The sequence below is a fragment of the Schistocerca serialis genome, chromosome 2, assembly GCF_023864345.2.
Source record: "Schistocerca serialis cubense isolate TAMUIC-IGC-003099 chromosome 2, iqSchSeri2.2, whole genome shotgun sequence".
NCBI lineage: Eukaryota > Metazoa > Arthropoda > Insecta > Orthoptera > Acrididae > Schistocerca > Schistocerca serialis.
The window spans coordinates 611109654-611132362 of NC_064639.1; the positions used below are offsets into that span (position 1 = coordinate 611109654).

General features: G+C 39.8%; 1 protein-coding gene and 1 pseudogene across 2 annotated transcripts in view; both read left to right on the forward strand.

The window, feature by feature from the left end:
• Positions 1–22709, forward strand: part of LOC126457653 (uncharacterized) — a 76176-nt gene that overhangs the window by 36299 nt on the left and 17168 nt on the right. Inside the window, exons 2-3 of one of the 2 annotated variants that reach the window (XM_050094141.1) lie at positions 67–217; positions 4943–5394. In XM_050094141.1, coding sequence (XP_049950098.1) covers positions 216–217; positions 4943–5394 — 454 coding nt within the window. In that variant the 5' untranslated portion in view covers positions 67–215. The remainder of the gene's footprint in view (positions 1–66; positions 218–4942; positions 5395–22709) is intronic. The other variant, XM_050094142.1, reaches the window with a different exon arrangement.
• LOC126459002 (5S ribosomal RNA) lies at positions 15284–15401 on the forward strand (annotated as a pseudogene).

Here is a 22709-nt window from a genome sequence, read left to right on the forward strand (position 1 = left end):
AACAAATGTTTCTTCAGCTTTGTAGGATTATGCATCAAAGTCCAATCAATAATTGTTCATTTCCAGAGGTATAAAATGTTCCATCCACTGTACTTGGAGTCACAAATGGCAGCAGTTGAGTTTAGGGCTGTTCTGCACACCAACATCACACATCCCCTGACAACCAGTCAGCGTTCAGTAGTATTCGGAGCACTCTCCTATGAATATCGTAGGCAATGTGAGTATTAAATGTGATTGTAGTGAGTTATTTAGTGAATTTTAATTCCATCTGTTGTAAGTTGTCATGCCCAGTGGTAATGGTAAGCAAGAAATTCTACACAGGCAAGTGAGAGACATAATTTGCAGGATCCACACTTTCATTAAGAGGAGAGCACAAGTATGCGCATATTGTAACTCGTTTGCAACCGACAATAATGCAGTCTCCGTCCATGCCTCAACCTGCAAGGACTGCCATCATTCGTGAATCAGCACATAGTACAATATACATTTCTGCCTTTTTCAATTTCTTTGTAATATCTGCCTCAGGCAACCCCATGTCATTTGTTATATTGACCGGTCGCTAGCTTTCCTTCTTTTTCCTCTGCACGATGTGTTTCTTCAGTGCCACATATCCTGATTCAATTCATTCCTTGTATAACTCTTCCACAATTCCTTCTCCACAATGTTCATCTCTCAGAGCTAAGTCATAAGCTCTCAAAATATAAGACAAGAAATAATTGATTTAATTATTTTCCTGTTTTCTTTTACATTTTTCTGGGAATACTTATTAATTTGTGCAACCATTGGAACACTTGAAAGAAAAGCTCCATCTGCTTCCAGTGCCACTCTATGAAAGTGGGTTTCTATGTGCTTCTTGCACTGGTTGTGAATGTCTTTGAACTTGCAGAATGGCCTTATGAGGTCCCAATATGCCTCTAACAGAGTTCAGATTTGGCAGAAACAACTTACAATATTTACAAAAGTGCATTTTTTGTACCAGTAGTGTGCCAGCTGTGGCGAGTAAGTTTCCAACCAGCAATAAGTGAATTTTTGCTTTAAATGTGTGGCATCTTTCACAAATTTGTTAGACACTGGAAGTGTCTAATGACCTTCCAGTAAGTCTTTCTTTCATTAGGTCGATAAAACTGATGCTCAGTCAACATATCAACAAATATCAATTCCATAGCAGTCATCCAGTGCAGAATCTGTATCAGGGTCCAGTTTCAAGTTTGCAAAAGGCTAATTCTATCATGAACTTTTGAAATGCTATTGCACACTAACCCACTATCAGATTATGAGAAAATTGGCAGTCAGTGACTGTCAATGTTTTCCCCCTACCCCTATCACAAACATATCTTTGGAAGTTTTGATGGGCCACCCATGCAGTCATTAGAAGATAGAACACCAGCACAAGAGATCTAAGTTAGTTTTTGAGACTGAGAGTCGTTATTGTGAAATAAAAGTTTTTCTCATTCTCTACATCTTCATCTCCATATCACTATAAAGCTTCTGTCTTCAGTTTCTTCTTTACACACACACACACACACACACACACACACACACACACACACTGCAAAATACAAAATGGAAAATATTAAAGAACTGATATTTTATTATATTGATTTTCAGTTGAGCGCTTTATCCAACACACCACCAGCCCTGCTTCCTACCATTCTAACACAAGATTTGTTCAAAAATATTTCTTCCTTTTTTCGTAGCACTTGATAAAATAATGTTAAATTTGCTAAGGTAAGGCTAAAAACAAATAATTTTGAATTTTACTTTGTACTATTCTTACCAAAATGAAAAAGAATCTGATTAGACTTTTCGATAATTTCCTATCAGCAATTTGAAAACATGGTGACAGATCAGTGTGAATAGGGTATGGGTATGGGTTGAAAAGTTTTTCAGGTTTAAACAGGGGTAGGGCCTGGCCTTCTCAGATCTGGCATTCTGCTGATGGATTACAATGTGGGGCCACACATGGCGACGGCAATGCAAAACCATATTGCAACTCTTGGTTGGGAGTACCTACACCATCCACCTTACAGTCCGGATCTTGCACAAAGTGACTTCTATGTGTTTCCTGCTTTGAAGAAGACTCTCGGTGGAAGGCACTTTGGCACCAATACTGATGTCAAACAAGCCATTCAATGCTTCTACCAGTTTTTCCATTCTTCTCTTAAGAATCTGCATTAGTATTTTGCAACCATGACTTAATAAATCCATAGTTCAGTTATTTTCACACCTGTCAGCGGCTGCTTTCTTTGTAATACCTTCAAACCTGAGGGTATTTTACCTGTCTCAACATCTTGCGCACCAGGTGGAAGAGTTTTGTCAATTTCTGACAAAATATCACCTACACCTGGTGCCTTGTTTTGATGTAGATCTTTCAAAGTTTTGTCAAATTCTTCTGGCAGTATCGTGTCTCTTATCTTATCTTCATGTTTCTAATAATATTGCTTTGAAGTTCATCTCCCTTGTATAGACCCTCTACATACTCCCACCTTTCAGCTTTCCCTTCTTTGCTTTGGACTGGTTTACCACCCGTGCTCTTGATATCCAAATAGCTGCTTCTCTTTTTACCAAATATCTCTTTAATTTTCCTGTAGCAGTATCTGTCTTTCCCCTAGTGAAATATTCTTCTAAATCTTTACATTTGTCCTCTAGCCATTTCTGCTTAGCAATTTTGCACCTCCTGTCTGGCTCATTTTTTAAACATTTGTATTCCCTTTCACCTGCTTCATTTGCTGATTTTTTTTTTTTTTTTTTTTTTTTTTTTTTTTTTTTTTTTTTTTTTAATTTTCTCCTTTCATCAATTAAATTCCATATCTCTTGTGTTATCAAAGGATTTCTACTAGGCCTTGTCTTTTTACCTATTTGATCCTCTGCTGCCTTCACTATTTCATCTGTTAAATCTACCCATTTGTCCTCTACTGTATTCCTTTCCCCCATTGCAGTCGGTCATTGCCCAATACTCGCTATGAAGCACTCAACAAACTCTGGTTCTTCTACTTATCCAGGTTCCATCTCTTTAATTTCCTACCTTTTTCTAATTTCTTCAGTTTTAATCTACAGTTAACCAATAAATTGTGGTCAGAGTACACATCTGCCCCCGTAAATGCCTTACAATTTAAAAACTGGTTCCTAAATATCTGTCTAGCAATTATATGATCAGTCTGAATGAAACCTTATTTTGTCTCCAGGTGTCTTCCACATATACAGCCTTGTGTTATGACTCTTAAACCAAGTTTAGCAATGATTAAATTATGTTCTGTACAAAATTCTACCAGGTGGCATCCTTTTTCATTTCTTTCCCCCAGTCCATATCCACTTACTATTTGTCCTTCTCTTCCTTTTCCTACTATCGAATTCCAGTCCCTCATCACAATTAAATTTTCATCTCATTTAACTCTTTGAATAATTTCTTTTACTTTTATCTCATCATACATTTCTTCAATCTCTTCACCATCTGCGGATCTAGTTGGCATGTACTTAAGAGTGTACTGTGATAGGTGTGGGCTTCGTGTCTGTCTTGGCTGTGATAATCCATTCTTCATACTGTTCATAATAGCTTACTCACATTCCTATTCTCTTCTTCATGATTAATCCTACTCCTGCATTACTCCTATTTGACTTTGTATTTATAATCCTGTATTCACCTGACCAGAAGTACTGTTCCTCCTGCCACTATATCTAGCTTCAATCTATCCATGTCCCATTTTAAATTTTCTAACCTACCTGCCCGGATAAGAGAGCTAACATTCCACACTCCGATACATAGAATGTCAGATTTGTTCCTCCTGATGACGACATCCTCCTGAGTAGTCCCCACCCAGGGATCCGGATGGGTGACTATTTTACCTCTGGAATATTTTATCCAATAGTAAGCCGTCGTCATTTAATCATACAACCAGCACACCAAGGCCTTTTTGGTTGATGTTACAAGGCCAGATTAGTCAATCATGCAGACTGTTGCCCCTCAGGAATCGCACATTTATCTGGCCTCTCAACAAATACCCCTCCACTGTGGTTGTACCTGTGGTACAGCTATCTGTATCACTGAGGCACACAAGCCGTCCCATCTACAGCAAAGTTCATGGTTCATTGCGGGGGGGTGGGGGGGGGGGGGAGTGATACAACATGTATTCAGGCATCAAGGAATAACTTCCATGTTCCATGATACTTGAGAGAGCTGTGGATGGTTAAAAACTTAGGGGAAGACGGAGATTGGAATGAGGCCAACAAATAATGAAGGATGTTGCAAACCAGTCAGGAGACTGATTAGGTCTCCCCCCATCCCCACCCCATAAAAAAAAAAAAACCACCTACATCACAAAGATAAAAGAAAGCCTCTTTCAGTGAAAGATGTAATTGTGATTGTTGTGCCACAATAGTCTTTATTCTATTATTTTATCTGCTCTTTCTATTTGCTTTCAAAAGTTATTTTAGTCTTTTCTTCTGTTATCTTTGTAAAGTCTCACATCACAAAAACGTTGTACATCTGTTGATTTTACCTGAGAACTATTAGGAAAGAAATAGCAATTTGTTTCTTTGCCGTCTTAATACTTTTCAACTCACTGAAAAGTGCTTTGGTTATGTAGCTTGTTATGTACATTATTTTATAAATTTATGAGAATGCTGTTATAGCCTTGCCTTTGGGAGGGAGGGGGGGGGGGGGGGGAGCGGGGCGGCAGATGGTGTATTTCAAAACGTCTTCTTGTGCAGTATACCCAGTGTGTTTTTCTTCACCTGTCGTCTTGTAATTTTTTTTATAAAAATTGTAAAAGATTATACTTAGCACCTTTCAAAAGTACCATTTGCAGCCATGAGACCACCATTAGCCACACCATTCATTTGGTTAAGCTATAATCTTGTTTTTGTAGCATATTAAACCTAAATATTTCTCAATGTCATCAAAATAGAATTGTTGGCAAACATGTATATTTGGTTCACATTGCAGGCTTCCATTTTATACTCTTGGACTAAAGCATCATTTATCTTCCATGAAGAGAACAAGAGAGAAAACATCAAAAGGAAAAAAGAGAATTGAAACAGAAGCTACAAGTTGTTACTTTCCAGCAGCTACTGAGAAGGAAATTGGTGCTGTAAACTCCAATCTGGTGATCTCAGAAACATGTGGAAGCATCAGATTAAAGGAAGAGTTCTTTGACACATACTGTGAAGACTTAGCCAGGAACCTCATAGGGAAAGTACTTGTGAGAAAATTTGATAATAGAACCTTGAAAGCTAGAATTGTTGAAACAGAATCTTACCTTGGTGGTGTTGACAAGGCTTCACATTCTTACAATGGGAAAATTACTGAGAGAAACAAACCAATGTTCATGAAACCTGGAACAACTTATGTATATTTCACATATGGAATGTACCATTGCTTCAACATTTCTAGTCAAGGTAGGCATGACATAAAATTAGTTTTTGTATCTTTACAAATAGGGTACCAAATTATATAAAAAAATTATTCAGCTTGAATTTATTGATAAGTTGGAAGAATTACATAATTATAACTTTGCAAGCTCAGCCACTGCCATTTGCTGAAACAAAACCTTTGTCCTAATTGCTAAATTAATAGACAGCAAGAGACAAGGAGGTGGTGGTGATGGGGGGAGAGGGGAGGCAACATATCTCGAGTTATGTACCTGTCTGTATCCACATAATGCTAAAAAGGAAGGTAGCAAGAAATCTAATGTAGAAATGAGGAAGACAAAACCCAGAAAATAATGAGTTGGTACTTAGCTGTACCTTTAGGGAAGAAACAAAGCTACATAGTGCATACATTCATAACAGTATATAAGGCAACAGAATTAATATTTTTGTCACATGCAGTTTTTATAGTATGCAGACTGTTGTTATTGATTGGCAATGGAAAGTCTTTATTGGAATATAAGTAATTTAAGATGTAAAGATAACAAGTCATTAAATAGTTGAGATGCTAAGCTGCCAATAGCCATATAAATCTAGACTGAAAAAGTTGGTAGCATTCAGATGAATGTTTCTTCAGAGTTATATAGCGTACATATGCCTGTATGGCTACATTGTCTCAGCTGATTACAGTGTGCTGGCACAACAGCTCGACTGAGGTGAGAGGTTGTGTCAGGTTGAGTGGTCAATAGGGAGATAGCAAATGCTTGGGGTAGGAATGTGGCACTGCTGAGCTCATTCTGGCTGCATGTTCTACATCCACATCTACATCCATACTCTGCATGCCACCTGACGGTGTGTGGCAGAGGGTACCTTGAGTACATCTATCGGTTCTCCCTTCTATTCCAGTCTCATATTGTTTGTGGAAAGAAGGATTGTCGGTATGCCTCTGTGTGGGCTCTAATCTCTCTGATTTTATCCTCATGGTCTCTTCACGAGATATACATAGGAGGAAGCAATATACTGCTTGACTCCTTGGTGAAGGTATGTTCTCGAAACTTCAACAAAAGCCCGTACCAAGCTACTGAGCGTCTCTCTTGCAGAGTCTTCCACTGTAGTTTATCTATCATCTCCGTAACGCTTTCGCGATTACTAAATGATCCTGTAACGAAGCACGCTGCTCTCCGTTGGATCTTCTCTATCTCTTCTATCAACCCTATCTGGTACGGATCCCACACTGCTGAGCAGTATTCAAGCAGTGGGCGAACAAGTGTACTGTAACCTGCTTCCTTTGTTTTTGGATTGCATTTCCTTAGGATTCTTCCAATGAATCTCAATCTGGCATCTGCTTTACCAATGATCAACTTTATATGATCATTCCATTTTAAATCACTCCTAATGCGTACTCCCAGATAATTTATGGAATTAACTGCTTCCATTTGCTGACCTGCTATATTGTAGCTAAATGATAAGGGATCATTCTTTGTATGTATTAGCAGCACATTACACTTGTCTAAATTGAGATTCCATTGCCATTCCCTGCACCACGTGTCAATTCGCTGCAGATCCTCCTGCATTTCAGTACAATTTTCCATTGTTACAACCTCTCGATATACCACAGCATCATCCGCAAAAACCCTCAGTGAACATCCGATGTTATCCCGAAGGTCATTTATGTATATTGTGAATAGCAACGGTCCTACGACACTCCCCTGCGTCACACCTGGAATCACTCTTGCTTCGGAAGACTTCTCTCCATTGAGAATGAAATGCTGCATTCTGTTATCTAGGAAATCTTCAATGCAATCACACAATTGGTCTGATAGTCCATATGCTCTTACTTTGTTCATTAAACGACTGTGGGGAACTGTATCGAACGCCTTGCGGAAGTCAAGAAACACGGCATCTACATGTGAACCCGTGTCTACGGCCCTCTGAGTCTCATGGACGAATAGTGCGAGTTGGGTTTCACACGATCGTCTTTTTTGAAACCCATGCTGATTCCTACAGAGTAGATTTCAAATAGTTCGGGTCTGTTTGTCACCAGAAGGTCTAATATGTTATCGCCACGAGTCGGTTCTCTGTTTAACTGCTCAAGGTAGTTTTCAGATACAGCACTTAAAAAAATTTCACTGGATTCTTTGTCCCTGCCACCCGTTATGAACGTTAGAGTATTCAAGTCTATATCCAGCAAATTAAAATATCCATCCAGAACTATAACATGGTGGGGAAATCTACTCGAAATATTTTCCAAATTATTCTTCAGGTGCTCAGCCACAACAGCTGCTGAGCCAGAGGGCCTAAAGAGACATCCAATTACCATGTCTGAGCCTGCTTTAACCGTGACCTTCACCCAAATTATTTCACATTTAGGATCTCCATCAAATTCCTTCGATATTGAGGGAGTTGTCTACTGTGCACAATACATGGAGGAGTGGATTGGGCGTTGGGAGGGGGAAATAGGACAGAAGAAGATGGAGAGTGTGGAGAAGAGGGTGTGATTTCAGCAAGAGTTAAAGTCAGGATCATACAATGAGGGTATGGTGCCAGTAGGCACAGGATTACAGGATCAGAGTCACACAAATTATTTAGGAATAAAGGAGATGAGTTCTCATTTTTTTGTAATGACAATTCCCATATGCATAATTCAGAGAACCTGGTGTGGGGGAGAGGGAGTAGGGTGCGGAGAATCCAGTGTTTCGGGTCGTGGAACAGCCATTGAAATCTTGTGCTCGGCATCACAGCTACTTATTGTGCCTAGAATCCTTCCTACTCCTCCCAGTAATGTCTTCCACCACCTACCCATGTCAGCATAACGTAGTCCACCCTTCTACCACAGCTATTCCCACCCCCTTGTCACATGTGTCATTCTCTAGTGAAAGACCTCGATGCAATAAACTGCGAAACACATACCCAGTACATACTACTACAGGCCTATTACAGACTTATTCTAACCTACCAGAAGCAGGGCCATATGTGAAAGCAGTCATGTCATATACCAGCTGTGTTGTAATTTCTGCACAGTATTTTATGTAGGTGTGCTCACAAACCCACTGTCCACACGAATGAATGGCCACCACCAAACTGTGCCCAAAGAGCAGAATTGACCACACAGTGGCAGAACTTGCTGGTTTGCACAGCATGCACGATTTCAGTGGCAGCCTTACAACCTGTGTCATCTGAATCCATCCCTTCAACACCATCTTCTTTGAGCTGCATGGATAGAAGTTGTCATTACAAAACATCCTTCAATCTCATAATTCTCATGGCCTCAATCTCTGCTAGTCTTGCCCCACATCCAGCACTGCACCTGTCCCATGATCATGACTTCACTCATCCTGTGTCCTCTTATGTCCAGCTACCCTCATCCTCTGTTCTATCTCCCTCCACTCCTCCATGATATCGTATGCTATGGACAGCTCACCCTGTCTGCAGGCTCAACAAGTTCGTCAATGACATCTTCCTATCATGAGCAACAGCTGCAACTCCCTCCCAGCCATCAGCCACCATTTCCCACTCTTCCTTCCCACTCCCCAACTGCTTCTCCCCCCACCCACATCACGTGACACAACCTGTCAACCTCAGTTGAACTGCAGTCTTGGCACATGTACCCAGTGTGGAAAATGTAGTCATACGGGTTTATGTACGAGATCCATTCAAAAAATTCCACAACATTCATCATTTCACACCAATGGTGTGTTGGAGTGAAATGCGGTTGGCATCCCTGCACATGCCTGTGTTTAATGTGTAACTGCCAGAAGTTTCATTATTGTATGTCTGTTTGCTAGTGTTCAGTGCTGTATTGATTAGAACGTTGTGTTACACAATTTGTGAATTTTGTGATGGCAGAGTTAGAGGAGTAACACATCTGAATTAAATTTCACGCGAAACTCAAGAAAACCTTTACAGAAACACACCAAATGATGCTGGAAGCCTATGATGATGAATGCTTAAGCCGTATTCAGTAGTAGGAATGGTTCACGTGGTTTAAAAATGACTGGACAGAAGTTAATGATGACCCTTGTTCAGGGCATCATTGACATATACTGACAGCACTCATGTCAGGAAGACCAAGAAATTGCAGAATAATGTAACATTTCATTTGGCTCATGTCATTGAAATCCTGACACAACCTCTCAGAATACATCGTATTGCTGCCAAGTTCATCCTACGGCTCATGAATCAAGACCAGAAAGACATTTGCCTCGCAATATTTTGGATCGTGCAGATGAGAATGAGATGTTCTTTGAGAGAATCATAGTGGTGATGATATGTGGGGCTACAGCTATGGTGTGAGACCAAAGTTCAGTCTTCGAAGTGGGTCAGCGAATGTTCTTGAAAACCAAAAAAATTCAGCAGGTCAGGTCAAATGTCAGAGCTATGCCGATAATTTTGTTTGACATTGTAAGATTAGTTCATCATGAATTCATGCCACAGCGACAAACTGTTAATTGCTGGTACTATCAGGACATATTGCGATGCATGCGAGAAAATGTGAGAAGGAAATGGCCTGAATTGTGGTGAGACAATTCATGATTCTCACATCACCATAACGCACCTGCACATTCATCCCTGTTGGTGTGTGACTTATTGCACAAAAAACGAAATTACTGTGCTACCTCATCCTCCGTACTCTCCAGATCTGGCCCCTGTGCATTTCTTTTTTTAATTATTTTTTTTTTATTTATTTATTTTTTTTCTCCCCCAAAGTTGAAAAACCCATTGAAAGGACAAAAGGGGAGGTGAGAAAATTCACAGACGGCACTCTTTGTGCTATCCAGTTAGAGACATACCAAGACTACTCCCAGAAATGGAAGCGACATTGGGAGCAGTGTATCAATTGTGGAGGAGAGTATTTCGAAGGAGACCATGCACAATAAGTAAAAGATAGCATAGAAAAATTTTGTGGACGAAGTTCTGGAACTTTTTAAACAGACCTCAATTATGTGTGTACGTGTACTCTGTAGTTCTGAATGAGGATTTGTCCTAAAGCTAGCAATCCTTTCAGTCTTGTTGATACACTTATTAACAGCTTATTGCCTCAACTATTCACTAAGTTTTTATCTGTACTCAAACTTCTGTTATTTTTAGTTGTGCCATACTCTGTCACACTGCCAGGAGCTGAGTGCTCGACTGCATGTAAGATGTAGACAAAGAGGTGTGATGAGGCTATCCCTGCCATTCCATACTATGCTAGTAGAATCAGTGTGAGTAGTATTTGGAATATATAGGGATGTAGAATAAGACAGTGTCTAAAGAGAATAAACTGTATCTGTGCATAGTATAACATAATTTGTATTTACTATGAGTATATTTACTATGAGTGTTATTACTTTTATGCATGCATCTATTGTATTGCATATTACCATAAGTTTAAACAATGGAAAGTCCAGATTGGAATATCAACATTATTATGAAAACTGTGGATTGGTACTCACCATAAAGATGACACACTGAATTGCAGACAGGCACATTGAAAAGTGTTAGATGTAAGCTTTTGGCCAAAGCTTCTTCAGAAGAGAAAAACACACACACATTCACACAAGCAAACATACCTCACACACACATGACTGTTATCTCTGGCCAGAATGCAAGTGAGACATGTTGAGCAGGAGCAACATTCCAGAACGGGGCAGGGAAGGGGAAGGGATAGCAAGATTTGGGTGGGGAAAGAGGAATCAGCACTACCTGATGGAGTGTGCAGGGACAGGAGTGCCAGGTGTAGTGTCGGGAGGCTGTGTGGGAGGGAAAGAGAGAGAGGGCAAGGAGCTTGAAGGAGAGAAGAGTGGTGGGTGCACCGGCAAAGAGAAACATGCAATGAGGGTGAGACAAGGCAAGTTGTGAGGAGGTGACAGAATGAAGGGAGTGGAAACAGTTGAGTGGAGGGTGGTGGACAGCAGCTTACTGTAGGCTTGAGGTCAGGATGATTTCAGGAGTGAAGAATGTGTTGTAATCGTAAATCTCATCTGCACAGTGAATAGGTTTGTGGCAATGAAGATGGATTAATAATTGCTTGAACAATTGGAAAAAATTGATTGAAAGAATAATTGAAAAGAAATTTTGAAGGTAATTTATGAATCTGTGCACAATTTTGGGTGAACTTTAACTGATAGCAATATCAACAGACCTTTAACATCATTACATTCAAGGTCAATAAACACAATTTGCATTACATACTGCTCCTTCCAGTAGTGTGCGGTACCAAATAACCACCGCAACCATTGTAAACCTTAATCTTCACATTAATTCGATTCTGTTTAGTCTTGATTCTGACAATGTCGATGCTGCAACGCTCCTCCGGATACTGAATAAATTATTCTCGTCTGCACCAAACCTATTGATGCAAGATCTAGGTGGCAAAATGATGAACAGATAGGAGTTGACCTTGAATAAATATTCCTTTGCTAATAAGTACTTATAACACTTTTAATGAATGTTTAAAATACACATTTCTAACAACACTGATACGACGGATCCAAGCATATGTCTGCACACTCCACTTCCCGAAACAAAAGGGTGAAGATACATGAATTAATAAATTGAAGAGTGTGCTTCTTACTTTGTTTCACACAGATATTTAACGACATATTAAAACATTATCCTTGCCACAAAAAAACTCGTTAATTTACCCTTGGTGGTGTCTATAACTCATTCAGTTTACATATAGCTTATATATAAGAAAAGAAAAGAATGAAAAAATAATAAGATTCAATACAATTCCCCTCCCACTGTGCACTGACGTCATACAGAGGTGCACAGTTCCTGAGCTTATTTTCCTTTCTGAGGTTTGATGATTCTGGTCATTATGAGCATAGCCTATATTTTCGGCCATTGGAGTTATCCTGAATGGTTATCAATTTATGTGGTCATGTCAGTTTCTTTTAACGTGTACATATATATTTTCTCTCCTAACGAAGTGCATGCTGTAACATAGTCCCATTGTTGTCAGTCAGCGTCTGTACAGTGTTTAGCTTGCGAAGTAGATGCATGCGGCCCAACATCCGTTATCGTCACAGTTCGCGCTCACGTGTACCATATGAGGCCAGAGTATCCATGTCGTGCATTTACAGTGGATTTCACTGCACAAATTCATGAAGCTTGTGTTCAGCAGTATGATTCTTTGTGAAATTTTCAATGTGGTGACAACTGGTTTCCATATCAGCGGCTCGAGGAATTTATTTCAACTTGTTGCTCTCACTTATTCAGTGGGGAGACCAGCCATACATCCAACATCCATTGACAAGGTATGTTCCTTTCTGCTTATACGATGTTGTCGAGCACAGAAAATTCATGTTACACAAAGTATTGCCACTTTTAGTTTACCGCGCACACACCCACATATTGTTTTACCACATGTACACTGAACACTTTGCAGCCAGGTTTCATATGTTTTTGCACTTTGTTTTTGAGCTTCTTTCATACAGTTGCATTGCATAAAGTTTTTGTAGTGTCTTTTCCGCATACCCTACACATAACATTATAAAATACAAATACATTTACAAAATACACTTATCCTATTCATTTGCTGACATGCCATTATCGTCGCTCATATACATCATGGTCTGTAACATATTCTCTCCCCTTTTTATATTTATAGGGTCATTACTTGTCATTTGGTTTTAGTACTTATTGTCAGATTTCATTTTCGTTACAGTATTCGATTCCAATATTATGAGTACACATTTTACTCTCCTTTGGTTATGCATGCTTCATATAACATTCATACAATAATTTCATTTCAGTTTATGATGACTTCTTGTCAGAGCATATTTATCAATTCAAAAAGAATCAAAGAAGTAAATAATAGCCTCTCAGATAACTACGCATGGCCGCACCTCTCTAGCATTCTCCAGGAAGGATCTACACACTGCAGAGTTGTGGGAATTCCACTGAAAAGCATTTATGTGCTCAGTTACATCTCGTTAATAGACTTAATTGTGATTCCAAGAACAAAATAGTTTGTTGTTTCTAAGCACAACTCAAATCTGACGATACCAACCATATAAAAATACTTATTCAGTGCAGCTCAATATTTAGTTGTTATGTTCATTGTATAAAAGATAACCATTTTATGTGCTAAGGTTTACAGAGTTGTATCATCAATACAATGTGCTATGTATAATGAACGCAAAACAATGTTTACATAAGTAACAAACGTGCATAAAACTTTCAATGTAATTCAGTTGTTTGGCGCTTTCATTGGTAGTCGACACTCACAGTGGGTAGGTTTCAGTCCCTTGATTATTTGGTAGTACTCAACCTTAGTTCAGCATCATTCTATATGATGTGCTGCAACTGTTTTCTTCTTCACTTACTTTCACACTATCACATGCATATGTATCATAAACTTACAACTATATTTACTTGTGGTGCAATCCTTTCTTATGTTTACATGGTACCTAACACTCTACAAGCATTTATCTTTCTTCACTGTCGGGCATTTCAATGCATCGTTCCCTGGAAGAAAAACCTTAATACTAACTTAAAACTAAATTTTCATAGATAAGTGTATACAGGCTCACTGGCTACCAATACATTCTTCATTTATACCAATACGTTCTTCATTTATTCAACCATGTTTTCATTCACTTCAATGTGCAGTCGTGCTATCACAAAATTTATTTCATGTCATGTGTGCGTCTCTACTTACCTTATAAATCTGAAAGATGAAGTGTATTAGAGGCACGGTGCAACCTCTTATTCAATTTGTCACTAATACTGTACTTGCTTATTTACCTTCAGCAAGCTTTTTCTCCTCTATCAAGTATGATTATGCGTGCACCTTCAGTATTTAAATTTGTAAATATTGTACAGATATGGATATAATGTATATAATTGCATAGCTTAAGTATATATCTCGTAATTTAGCATCCCTTTCGTGTTTACATAATCCCATAGGTTATCCTTGCACGCACGCACGCGCGCGCGCGTGTGTGTGTGTGTGTGTGTGTGTGTGTGTGTGTGTGTGTGTGTGTGTGTGTGTGTGTAAGATAGTCATAGTTATTGTGTAGACTCTCCCTTAATGTTCTATGTTTTTGTTTATTCAATAGACTTTACAAATGCTAGTGTGGGTTGTAGTTCATCAGGTTTGTTTGTTTTGAGCACTACAAAACTTCCAGCTGTGCCTGTACGGCGTGCACGCACTTGCGGTTTGTTGACAAGCTTGCTTCCCAATGTGCATGCGCTGTGTTGCTCTGATAGTACTTGCGTCGCGACGGGTTTTGTATTGAATTGTGTGCTACTGTGCATTTCACAACTTCATTTATTTGTTTAAAACTGGGCTACGTGCAGGGCAAAACATTATATTTAGAGTCTCGTCGTTTCTAGACACTTAAAAGCAAAATTATTCTTTGTTGCAACCACTCATCGTATCCTTTACGCATTTAACATATAAGAAAAAACACAAACAAAAATTTTACTTAATTCAGATCAATTCAGTTCCTTTTATTTGTCGGAAGACAACGCTGCTGTTGCATAAGACATCGTCAAGTACAAGTTATTTCTTTGTGGACAACACAATATAATGTTTCATACGACTTACATAAATTTTAATTTATACTTGTATGAGTTATTTCTTTACGGGCAACAGAATACAATGTTACATATTAAACTTACATAAATTTCAATTTACACTTTTATATTACCCACTTTATAATATACATAATTTAGTTCACATTACAGTTAAATGATTTATAGTATTACATAAAAATTCCTGAACATTACAGAAAGCCTTTCTTTTTAGCCATGATTCCATCAACATTTTAAATTTATTGTGTGGCAGTTCCTTAATACTGTGTTGTATTTTGTTCAGAGACACCTTGCCAATGTGAGTAAAATTGTTTTTCGTCTTGGATAGTCTAGTCCAGTCTGTTCCTGGTTTCATAAGGATGGACATTAGCCCTAGTTTCATATATAAGAGTATGACAACGGCCTTGCCGCAGTGGATGCACCGGTTCCCGTGAGATCACCGAAGTTAAGTGCTGTCGGGTGTGGTAGGCACTTGGATGGGTGACCATCCAGGCCGCCATGTGCTGTTGCCATTTTCTGGGTGAATTCAGCCTCGTGATGCCAATTAAGGAGCTACTTGACCTAATAGTAGCGACCTCGTTCAAGAATACCATCATAACGACTGGGAGAGCAGTGTGCTGACCCCATGCCCCTCCTATCCGCATCCTCCTCGGAGGATGACACGGCAGTTGGATGGTCCCGATGGGGCACTTGTGGCCTGTAGATGGAGTGGTTTTCATATATAAGAGCATTCTTTTTGGCGTAGACAAGAACTCGCAGTATGTACAAGCTGGGAACAATAAGTATTTTATTATTCTGTGCAGGAAGTTGTGTTTTGTAGACCAAAAATGCATCTTACTACTCTCTTCTGCCACAAGAATACATTATTAGCCCCAGCAGAGTTCCCCCAGAGTATTATCCCATAGTTCAAATGTGCGTGGAAAAAATGCATAATAAGCCATAAGGAGGAGGTCTTGATTGACACAGCTTTTTAATTTTCTTATCAGGTGGACTACTCTTGATAATTTATTAAAAACTTTTTCTGTCTGGTATTCCAACATAACTTACTGTCAAGATGAATGCCTAACAATTTCACTGACTTTTCCATGAGTTTGTGCAGGTCAGTATCAAGGTTCCTGTGGGAGAAAAGCCTGTGTTCTGTTTTATCATCATTTGGCTTTAATCTGTTGTCCCTGAACCACTCACTAGCCTCTTCCATCATTAGTTCATTCATTTGTATCACAACCTTTCCATGTGTATGAGATGTGATGAAAGTGGTGTCATCTGCATACATCACTACTTTACATGGCACCATACGTGGCAAGTCATTTGCATATATAACAAACAGGAAGGGTCCCAGCACAAAACCTTGTGGGATCCCATACATAACATTCTGAAAATCAGATTTTTTTGTTTGGATTTATGATCACCATATGTTTTCTGTTAGAATGCCAGTTCATTGCCTTTTATTCCATAATGTTCTACTTTTTTTATTAAAATATTATGTGAAATAGTATCAAAGGCCTTGCTAACATCCAACAGAGTGGCATAGGTATGTTGTCTATCTTCAAAGCCATGTAGAGCAGATAACACAACATTTTGAATGGCCTTAATTGTAGACAGTCAATTTTGAAACCCATACTGAGCCTTGTTTAAGAGGTTATTACTTTCAAAAAATCATTCAGTTGGTTTTTTACTATAGTTTTAATAATTTTTGTGATTATTTCTTGCCTTGACTTCATCTGTCATAGAAAATTTTCCAACAGTTATGACGTAATTATTAAGCTCTTCTGCACTTCAGGGTATGGGTAATTTTTCTGTGGTCGTCCTAGTGTCTGTTTTAATTACATTCCATGCTGCTTTGCATTTGTTGCCGGAATTAAGAATGCAATCGCTATGGCCTTTTCTTAGCTTCAACAATCTCCTTCCTGTATATCTTTTTTAGTTTATCATAAGCGTGTTTAGAGTGATTGTCTCTGTGAAATTTTTCATAATACACTCTTAGTAAGATCCTTAATTTATGGAGATGAGGTGTATACCAGTTGCTGGAACTTCTGTTCTGCTTCTTGGTATGTGACCAATTTGATTTTGTTTTGAGTGGGCAGCACTTATTAAAGATACTTACAACTGTACATAGGAAGCAATCAAATGCTCCAGTACCTGAGTCAGTTTGAATCACAGTGTAATTCCAGTCAACACTCATAATTCTATGTGTCATATTTATTATGTTTGTATGATTTAGCTGTCTCACTGCCCTAGGTTCTTTTGTTTGCTCTTGACCTTTGCCAAGCCCAGTTAATTTTAGAAATATGCCATCATGGTCAAACAGCATGGGTTTCACAACATCCAAGACAACATTATTTCTGCAGATATTGGCCTGAGCTCGCAGTTGGTGCACATTGACAGCACAGAAAGATACGTATATAGCTTCTTTTCTATGTTTACTTCGTAGATTCTTACTTAAATTGCGTGTGAGTTTCATATAGGAGGTGTAATTTCGAGTTTTAGTTACTGTAATCGTAAATTCAGGCAGATTGTAGCGCAGTCGTTAGGCATTTGTACAGGTTAGTTCATACATTCTTTGCGGGTTTCCCTTGTGTTATCTAGGCACAGACTCGTGTTTCAGTAACTGTTGTTCAACATCGATTAAAATGGACAGGGACTGTGATTGCTGTGTTCGGATGGGGGCTGAGTTGGCATCCCTTCGCTCACAGCTGCAGGCGGCGCTGACTTCGGTCGCGCAGCTTGAGGCTGTTGCCAATGGGCACCACTGTCGGGAGCTGTACTTGGGTATCACGGGGATGTCAACCTCGTCCCGTCTGTCCCCAGATCGGTCTGCCACTGCGGTTGCCCCGGTTGCTGCCCGCAGTGGAGCTGAGCCCTCGCCTGTGATTGATCGGGAGGTCGTTCCAAGGCATGGCAGGCAGCGAAAGACGCCCCTGGAGGCTGATCAGAAAGCCTCCCCGGTGCGTCTGACAAACAGGTTTCAGGTACTGTCTCTGGCTGAGCCAGATGCAGCTACCTGCCCTGTTTCAGAGGATGATTCTCAGCCTTCAAGGTCCGGGCAATCGCAGAGGGTGGGCTTATTGGTAGTTGGGAGCTCCAATGTTTGGCGCGTAATGGTGCCCCTTAGGGATATGGCGGCTAAGGAGGGGAAGAAATCTGGTGTGCACTCCATGTGCATTCCAGGTGGAGTCATTCCTGATGTGGAAAGGGTCCTTCTGGATGCCATGAAGAGCACAGGGTGCAGCCAGCTGCAGCTGGTGGCACATATCGGCACTAATGAGGAAATTCTCTCTGGATTCCAGTGGCTATCTGATTTGGTGAAGGCTGCCAGTCTTGCTTACGAGATGAAGGCAGAGCTCACCATCTGCAGCATCGTTGACAGAACCGACTGCGGATCTTTGGTGCAGAGCCGGGTGGAGGGTCTGAATCAGAGGCTCAGACGGTTTTGCGACCGTGTTGGCTGCAGATTCCTTGACTTGCGCCATAGGGTGGTGGGGTTTTGGGTTCCGCTGAATAGGTCAGGAGTTCACTACACTCAGCTGGCGGCTACATTGGTAGCGGAGGCTGTGTGGCATGGACTGGGCGGTTTTTTAGGTTAGAAGGCCTCGGGAAAGTACGGGGTGGTCTGCAATCTCAAAGGGTGCATGGCAAATACAGGACGTGCTTGGATCAAGGAACAGTCGGAATTGTAGTTGTAAATTGTTGTAGTTGTGCTGGGAAAGTCCCTGAGCTTCAAGCGCTAATAGAAAGCACAGAAGCTGAAATAGTTATAGCTACAGCCTGAAATAAGTTCTGCAGAAATTTTTATGAAGTCTCAGACGATGTTCAGGAAAGATAGATTAGGCAGAATTGGTGGTGGAGTGTTTATGTCTGTCAGTAGTGGTTTATCTTGTAGTGAAGTCGAAGTAGATACTCCGTGCGAATTGGTATGGGTGGAGGTTATACTTAACAGCCGAACTAAGTTAATAATTGGCTCCTTCTACCAACCCCCAGACTCCGATGATATAGTTGCTGAACAGTTCAGAGAAAATTTGAGTCTCGTAACAAATAAATACCCCACTCATACGGTTATAGTTGGTGGGTACTTCAACCTTCCCTTGATATGTTGGCAAAAGTACTTGTTCAAAACCGGTGGTAGGCAGAAAACATCTTCCAAGATTGTCCTAAATGCTTTCTCCAAAAATTATTTCGAGCAGTTAGTCCACGAACCCACACGAATTGTAAATGGTTGTGAAAACACACTTGACCTCTTAGCTGCAAACAATCCAGAGCTAATAGAGAGCATCATGACTGATACATGGATTAGTGATCACAAGGTCGTTGTAGCTAGACTCAGTACTGTTTCTTCCAAATCCACCAGAAACAAACGCAAAATAATTTTATTTAAAAAAGCGGATAAAGTGTCACTAGAAGCCTTCCTAAGAGACAATCTCCATTCCTTCCGAACTGACTATGCAAATGTAGACGAGATGTGGCTTAAATTCAAAGATATAGTAGCAACAGAAATTGAGAGAGTCATACCTCATAAATTGGTAAAAGATGGAACTGATCCCCCATGGTACACAAAACAGGTCCGAACGCTGTTGCAGAGGCAACGGAAAAAGCATGCGAAGTTCAGAAGAATGCGGAATCCCGAAGATTGGCTAAAATTTACAGACGCGCGAAATTTGGCACGTACTTCAATGTGAGATGCCTTTAATAGGTTCCACAACGAAACATTGTCTCGAAATTTGGTAGAAAATCCGAAGAAATTCTGGTCGTATGTAAAGTACATAAGCCGCAAGACGCAGTCAATACCTTCGCTGCGCAGTGCCGATGGTACTGTTACTGACGACTGTGCTGCTAAAGCAGAGTTATTGAATGCAGTTTTCCAAAATTCCTTCACCAGGGAAGACAAATGGAATATTCCAGAATTTGAAACACGAACAGCTGCTAGCATGAGTTTCTTAGAAGTAGATACCTTAGGGGTTGCGAAGCAACTCAAATTGCTTGATACGGGCAAGTCTTCAGATCGAGATTGTATAGCGATTAGGTTCCTTTCAGATTACGCTGATACAATAGCTCCCTACTTAGCAATCATATACAACCGCTTGCTCACCGATAGATCTGTACCTACAGATTGGAAAATTGCGCAGGTCGCACCAGTGTTTAAGAAGGGTAGTAGGAGTAATCCATCGAACTACAGACCTATATCATTGACGTCGGTTTGCAGTAGGGTTTTGGAGCATATATTGTATTCAAACATTATGAATCACTTCGAAGGGAACGATCTATTGATACGTAATCAGCGCGGTTTCAGAAAACATCATTCTTGTGCAACACAGCTAGCTCTTTATTCGCACGAAGTAATGGCCGCTATCGACAGGGGATCTCAAGTTGATTCCATATTTCTAGATTTCTGGAAAGCTTTTGACACCGTTCCTCACAAGCAACTTCTAATCAAGCTGCGGGCCTATGGGGTATCGTCTCAGTTCTGCAACTGGATTCGTGATTTCCTGTCAGGAAGGTCACAGTTTGTAGTAATAGACGGCAAATAATCAAGTAAAATTGAAGTGATATCAGGTGTTCCCCAGGGAAGCGTCCTGGGACCTCTGCTGTTCCTGATCTATATGAATGACCTGGGTGACAATCTGAGCAGTTCTCTTAGGTTGTTCGCAGATGATGCTGTAATTTACTGTCTAGTAAGGTCATCCGAAGACCAGTATCAGTTGCAAAGCGATTTAGAAAAGATTGCTGTATGGTGTGGCAGGTGGCAGGTGGCAGTTGATGCTAAATAACGAAAAGTGTGAGGTGATCCACATGAGTTCCAAATGAAATCCGTTAGAATTTGATTATTCGATAAATAGTACAATTCTCAAGGCTGTCAATTCAACTAATTACCTGGGTGTTAAAATTACGAACAACTTCAGCTGGAAAGACCACAAAGATAATATTATGGGGAAGGCGAGCCAAAGGTTGCGTTTCATTGGCAGGACACTTAGAAGATGCAACAAGTCCACTAAAGAGACAGCTTACACTACACTCGTTCGGCCTCTGTTAGAATATTGCTGCACGGTGTGGGATCCTTAACAGGTGGGATTGACGGAGGACATCGAAAGGGAGCAAAAAAGGGCAGCTCGTTTTGTATCATCGCGTAAGATGGAAGAGAGTGTGGCAGATATAATACACGAGTTGGGATGTAAGTCATTAAAGCAAAGACATTTTTGTCACAGCGAGATCTATTTACAAAATTTCAGTCACCAACTTTCTCTTCCGAATGCGAAAATATTTTGTTGAACCCAACCTACATAGGTAAGAATGATCATCAAAATAAAATAAGAGAAATCAGAGCTCGAACTGATAGGCTTAGGTGTTCGTTTTTCCTGCGCGCTGTTCGGGAGTGGAATGGTAGAGAGATAGTATGATTGTGGTTTGATGAACCCTCTGCCAAGCACTTAAATGAGAATTGCAGAGTAATCATGTAGATGTAGATCTAGGCATGCATTTTGTCTTGTGGGTTTACTGTTGAGACAGAAGAAATTAATTGATCTCAATGTATCTAACAGGAGGCTAGTTTGAGAGTTATGCACATTCACATCTATATTAATAACTCCAAAGATAAGAATTTTATATGTCTTATATCTGAGTAGAAACAATAACAATTTTTCTGTGGGGTCCACTGTAACTTTTGAGTCAGTATATGGAAATCACAATAACCAGACATTCTGGGAACTTAACAGCAGCAGCTTCAAATTCTTCTTCTTGAGTTAAATGCTTAATATCTATTACACTGAATTTAAGTCTTACACAATCTCTTACAAGTATACCTACACTTCCTTTCCTCATAATAGATTTAAAGTAAACAGGTGCTGTTTTGTAGCCATCAGGAATGTACAACTGGCTTTCATTTTTTGTGAGCCAGTGGTCATTAAGACACAGAACATCACAACTAACAACATAAATTCTAGAATGTGACTTTCCCCCTTCTTTCAGTATACAAACATTTTCAAGTCTTTGTGTGATTAAAGGCCCTTGTCTTTGCCCGCGTTCGTGTGTACTATTCTATATGCTCCCAGGTAGATGATTTTAGTAATTATGTGAGGTCCAGTGCATATTAGTTGCCACTTATGGTTCTGGTTTCCAATTTTTCTGGATTTTGGATGTGTTCTAAGTAATACATCTTGGCGTATATAAAATTGTGTTGTACATTTCAGCTTCCCTTTCCAGTATTTAGCCCATGCTTTAAGGTTCATTACTGCATGTCATATTTTATCCTCCAGTGATAATTCATGTATCGGTATCTTCGACAAAGATTTCTCCTACTCGTCTACTTGTTTGCAACTGAATTTCATCTCACTTGGTGTAAATCCAGTTGATGTATGGGAAAGGTTGTTAACAACTTGTAAGAAGGGAGTGACATATTCAATCCACTTGGTATGTTTACGAGGCATATAGGGCCTGAGAAACCTGTTGAATTCCTTAAATACCCTTTCTATGGGGGATGCTTCAGGATGAAATTTGAATATTATAATGTGTTCGATTTGGTTGAAGCCAACAAAATATGAGGCATTATCTGTTAACATGACTTCTGATTTTCCTACTCCTGTAAAATAATGCCCTTTGATTCGTCTTATAGTTGAACTGGCTTTGGCATTCTGTACAGCATACAATTTTACATATTTGTTGAAAATATCATACATACCTACTATATACTTTACACCAACCTTACTTCTGGGATAGGGTCTATCCACATCCACAGACACCTTTTCTAGAGGTTTTCAGACACCTTTTCTAGAGGTTTTCTACCACAATGGTATGTAGTTCAATCTGTTGGGAGATATTAGAATATTTTGGTT